The 5,609-nt window shown below is 33.9% G+C and overlaps 1 protein-coding gene across 1 annotated transcript; it reads left to right on the top strand.

Annotated features, from left to right (window-relative positions):
• Window positions 1–707: 707 nt before the first annotated feature.
• LOC108911203 (40S ribosomal protein S2) lies at window positions 708–5,100 on the top strand. Its single transcript, XM_018716078.1, has 4 exons — window positions 708–801; window positions 1,216–1,495; window positions 1,909–2,142; window positions 4,712–5,100. The coding sequence occupies exons 2-4, from the start codon at window positions 1,217–1,219 to the stop codon at window positions 5,033–5,035; spliced, it is 837 nt and encodes a 278-aa protein (XP_018571594.1). The 5' UTR covers window positions 708–801; window position 1,216; the 3' UTR covers window positions 5,036–5,100.
• The last annotated feature ends 509 nt before the right edge of the window (window positions 5,101–5,609 follow it).

Here is a 5,609-nt window from a genome sequence, read left to right as displayed (position 1 = left end):
CCAAATCATCGAGGCCAATTTCTAGCCATGGAATAATGGCGGCGTGGCGCATTGACATTAGACATTACCCCACTACAGTTTTAGGGGAAGCTAGGCCGTCCGCGGCCAGAGGGCAGTGGGATCGACGTCATCAAATTTAAGAAAAGGTTCCTCAAGGAGGCAATTCGTTGCTTAAATTGTTACAATTGGATAGTAAAAGTCGTATAGCTTTTAAGTTCAATAGTGATATATAGAATAAAAATGTCATGAAAATTTGAGATAGAATTAACTTGGAAAAAAAATAGAACCACCAATATTATGCATAATATTAAAAATAAGGCAGAATAAATAAGCTGACTTTTGTATAATAAATTTCTAAAATATACTAGACAGTGATGTACTAGAATTTAAAGAACTGTACTAAAATCTTGTACAATTATACTAGAAATCATTCATTAACATTAACGATAAAAAATATTTTAATCTCGGCATAAAATGATACCCATTGTATCAAAGTGGTATGTTATGGCTTTTAACAAGTAGGTATTTTGCATGCACGCATTTCCGTCACAAGTACCTAGTTAAGTACAAAAATTATCTGTTTTCTCATATTTTGAGATAAATAAAAATTGTCTTATGCATTATCCGAATAAACGGTAGCCCTTAAAATAAATTACAGGTCAAATTACTTGTTATAAATGTATTTAAAAAGCTCAAATGTTTTCGTCACTTCCGCTTTATCCCCACTTCTCTTTAGTGGGACGGAATAACGCGTCAAGTATTTCTTTCTTTCGTTAACAACGTTAAGAGAAGGATCTAAACGTAAGTAACTATTTTAGTTTAAAATTTTAGTAAAGTATTAAGTTATTAAAGCAGTAAATTATCATTTATTGTTACACTCAATAGTTAGTTTAATGTTTGCTTTAATTTATGTTTTGAAAAATTGGAGAATGGTTGTGGAAAACATTTTTTAAACACGTGCTCAAGCTAGAAGCCATGTTGTTTCATTTTAATTTGGTAGTGTTAATATATAGATGCAGTAGACACATTACAATTATTTCATTGATTGAAAAGTACATTAAATGATGACTAATTTAATTCTTTCGCGGTTTCCACCGGAGAGATTCATCTCTATGATGGCCAAGAATGTCTGATTTATTGATGGTTAATATTGCAGTTTTTTATATTTTTATAAAGGTAGGCCGTTTTTACCAGTTATTTGAATTTTATCTTCAGAATGGCGGACGCAGCTCCAGCCGGTGGACGTGGTGGTTTCCGAGGTGGCTTTGGTGGTGGTCGCGGAGGCCGAGGGGGTCCCCGTGGACGCGGCCGTGGTCGCGGCAGGGGCCGTGGGCGTGGCAAGGAAGATCAGAAGGAATGGATCCCCGTTACAAAACTAGGACGTCTCGTTCGAGAGGGTAAGATCCGTTCCCTTGAGGAGATCTATTTGTTCTCTCTACCCATCAAGGAGTACGAGATCATTGATTTCTTCATCGGTTCCGACTTAAATGACGAGGTAAGAATATTGTAGTCAATTTTTTTCATCAATTATCATTGCATTTGTGTGGAGTTAGATTCCAGTGTTTTCTATTAATCAAGTAACAAGTAAATGTACAGTGTTCTGTCTTAAGATTTTTTAAATTGTCCATTTTGAAATATAAATAAATAAAATTTTGGTATCTTTAGAGATTTCCGTTTTAGTTGGTAGTAAGCTACCACGTTCAAATTTCGCTGAAATATCTGTGAAGAATTGTTAAAAAAAAATAATTTTTACATTTAACATCTAATGATGAATAATTTATTCTTTCGCGGTTTCCACCAGAAGAACATAGTTCTAATGTTGGCCAAAGATGACTGATATTTCATAAATACAAAAAAAAGTACCTTCGTTTTTTATGTTGTGTGTAAAATTGTATTCTTCTGTTTAAGGTTCTGAAAATAATGCCGGTACAGAAACAGACTCGTGCCGGTCAGCGAACCCGTTTCAAGGCCTTCGTTGCCATTGGTGATAGCAAAGGACACATCGGTTTGGGTGTAAAGTGTAGCAAGGAAGTGGCCACTGCAATCCGCGGGGCCATCATCCTGGCCAAGCTGTCTGTTGTACCGGTCCGTAGAGGTTATTGGGGTAACAAGATTGGTCAGCCTCACACTGTGCCTTGCAAGGTAATCAAATATTGTATAACTTAGCAAATAGTAATATTAAAGAATTTTTTCGTATAAAGAAATGGGATAAATTTAAAAGATGCAAAGGAGAATAAATAGGACAAAATTGTTAAAATGTTGAAAACTTTTTTTTTCGTTTTTGTAGAAGTAAAGCTAATAGTCCGAGATCCGACTGCGAGATTATTGTCATTATTGTTGTTATTATTATTGATTATTGTTGAGATTATTGTTATTGTAGTTCATCTGTTTTTTAAGTCGAAATACAATTTTTTTTATACATAATGTATTTTTAATTAAAATTAAATAAATAAATTTTTTCCAAACGTCAGTGAACACGTCAAAATAAATTTTATCTTGATGCTTTTTCCCGACCGATCTGATCACAGCGAGTCGTTATTTTGCTGTTACGTGGCGGTTCTGATCTTTTAGACGATATTATAGCGATAGATCTAATTGAACATTTAAGATTTTTTATTTTCATCTGTGTATATTCAAAGTTTCAAATAGCCCGTAAAGGCTCCACCCACCGGTAGGCCACCGTAGCTCGATTTGAAAGCTCGCTACTGCGAAGCCGAAGGTCCTTGGTTCAAATCAAGGGTGGGCCTAACTTTTTTTTTGAAAAATGTTAACATTTACAAACATTTTTTAGTTCTTTGTGAAATGAATTATAATTTATTTAAAAAACAAATGAAAATTGTTTGGAAAAAAATTAATTTAATTTTTTAATTAAAAATACTTGTGGCCATATTTTGATAGGCAACCCGGTCAGATCCCATACTATAAAATGCTTCTTCAAGGCAATTTTCACTTTATTCTTTCCTTGGAAATGTTAGTTTGGTCCTTGTGACATTTCATTTTCTATTTATGTACACTAAGGGGGGAAACCACATTAGGAGGCTGATTTTCAGTAGTGATGGGCAGAATCGTGTATTTTTAAGAATTGAAAACGGTTCTCAAATATTTTTAAGAATTGAATGATTATCATCCGAGAACCGAGTGATGAAAGGAACGGAAGACTAGAGGTAGACGTTGATTTATGAGGGAAAGTTAGTTTTATAGTAAAGTTTTCTGTAGAATTATTTAAAGTTGCTGTTCTTCCTTGAATAGCCTTGCAAATATCGAGAACCATTGATTGCAATATTTCCAGTTGACACGAGAACTAAAAGTATTCGAATGCTTTCAGCGAGTATTCGAGAACGAGAACTTTTTAAAAATCGAGAACCACTCTATTTTTCATTGGAGATCTCCCAACACTAATTTTTAGGCGTTTTTGAGTGGGAGAAATTGATTAGAATTTGGCATTATTTTAATAATATTTTGAACTACATTTACAAATTTTTTCCAAGACATTGTGTTGAAAGTGACAAAAGTTATGGGTCGTCATCCAAGTTGATTGTTCGAGGGAAATGTGGTCACAATTTTCATCTGAAAGCAAAATTATTGTTTTCCTGCATTAGTAACATATTTTCTAAGAATATGAACTTCATTGCGGATAAAAATTGTGAAAATTTAAGTTTTGACACGTGTTTGAAATAAATTATCGATTTTCGTCATTTTTTCACTTATTTTGTATAAAATAGGTCCTAAAAGTTATGATATCATCCCGTGTTCTTTGTAATTTCATAAAGAAACACTTTCAATTTTCATAACTTTTTAAGCTAGAGTTCCTGTGAATAAAAAAAATGACGTTTTGAGAAAAATGCATTTGAAAATTTCCGAAAACTGAATAGGTTTCAATAATATAGAATGCTTGCTTCCTCATAGGCATTATTTTGACCTAGCGTCTATTCTTTTCTTGCTTAATAAGTGATTACCTGAACAAACGCTCTGCCCTACTTGCTGTGCGCCCTAGCGCTGACCGGATGGGAGCTTGTTTAAAAAAAAAAGCCTAAAGGCTCATAAAATCGGAGCGAATAGGAATTTGGTTTTTATATTTTGGCTGCATATTCTTGAATAGTTGTACTAAGAATTTGAACCTTTTAATGTGGTCTTCCCTATATATTAATTTTCTTGAATACAAATTTGTTTTAAATTGCTTAATTTCGAAATGGTTTTTATTGTGTTTACTGTACCAGGAATTTTTTTGGAAATAATTTAGTATCTAAAAATTGAATATACGTTGCAATAAATTGCCATAAAAACAAAATCACGATTATTTGAACACAAAAATTATGCAAATATTGATCTTTCTTTATCATTAGAATATTTTATCCTGCTCAGTTTTTCAAAATTAGAGAAATAAATGTTTTTAAAAATTCCTGATTGGTAGCATAAAATATGAAAAATGCTTAAATTGCTTCACTTCAAGTTTTAATTTTAATGATTTTAATGAAAAAATTTATTTTCTTTTTCAAAATGTCCCAAGAACTTGAAAAATTGAGTTCTGTTTACACCTTTTTAATTGTCCTCTAACGCAACATATTTTAATGATGACTAACTCAATTCTTTCGCGGTTTCCACCAGAGAGATCCGTCTCTATGATGGCCAAGAATATCTGATCCAGTATTTAAATTACTGACAATGTCCAGTAACTTTACCTTTTGCTTTAACGAATATATTTGTTTAATAGGTCACTGGCAAATGTGGCTCCGTCACCGTCCGTCTTATACCAGCGCCCCGTGGTACTGGAATCGTATCGGCTCCGGTCCCCAAGAAGTTGCTCCAAATGGCGGGTATAGAGGACTGCTATACTTCGGCTAGGGGCTCCACGGGAACCTTGGGTAACTTTGCGAAAGCTACATATGCGGCCATCGCCAAGACTTACGCTTACCTGACGCCCGATCTGTGGAATGATATGCCACTTGCTAAGACGCCTTACCAGGAATTCGCCGATTTCCTGGCTAAGACTCAGCGTTCGGGTCCAGGAGGCACCGCTCGTACGGAAGCTATTTAGTTTCGCATGTTTTAGCAACAGCAACAACGCAGCAGCAACAACAAAATAAAAGAAAGAAAATCCTACTGCATGTTTTTTATTTCTTGAACCTTAACCTGAATAATATGAGTACTGTATATAAGATTGATATGAAACAAAGTAATCTTTAAAATTTAGTCTACATGGTGTTACAAATTAGTACGTCGAGCCTTGAATCACATGTTCTTTGGATTGAAATAATGGGACTTAGGCACTTTTCATTTCGCAGCCCTGTCTTAAAAATAGGGAATGGATGTAAAAATTATTTTTATAAGTAGAGATATGCTAGGAATTTGGTACATATTTTTGTCTTAAATGAAGAACTATGCAATTTAGGTTTAAAATATCAAATTCCGAAAGGAGGGTTATAGTACTGGCAGACCCTCCAATTTCTTATAGAGCGTCGATTTTTTCAATCTGATACATACGGAACCACCTCTAGAAGGGCACTAATTTGAAAATTTTTGTCCATCGATATTCTGTTTTAGTGCTTGAAAAAATTGTGATTAACTATAATGGACCTAACCAATCCAAAATTGCATTTAGTTACTTTAGC

The sequence above is a fragment of the Anoplophora glabripennis genome, unplaced genomic scaffold (genome assembly GCF_000390285.2).
Source record: "Anoplophora glabripennis isolate ALB-LARVAE unplaced genomic scaffold, Agla_2.0 scaffold6, whole genome shotgun sequence".
Lineage (NCBI taxonomy): Eukaryota > Metazoa > Arthropoda > Insecta > Coleoptera > Cerambycidae > Anoplophora > Anoplophora glabripennis.
This window is presented reverse-complemented; position numbering and strand designations above follow the sequence as displayed.

Coding starts and splice junctions, on each gene's coding strand:
- LOC108911203 (XM_018716078.1), top strand. CDS start 1,217: ATGGCGGACGCAGCTCCAGCCGGTGGACGTGGTGGTTTCCGAGGTGGC. Junction 1,496..1,908: donor GTTCCGACTTAAATGACGAG/GTAAGAATATTG, acceptor CTTCTGTTTAAG/GTTCTGAAAATAATGCCGGT. Junction 2,143..4,711: donor CTCACACTGTGCCTTGCAAG/GTAATCAAATAT, acceptor TTTGTTTAATAG/GTCACTGGCAAATGTGGCTC.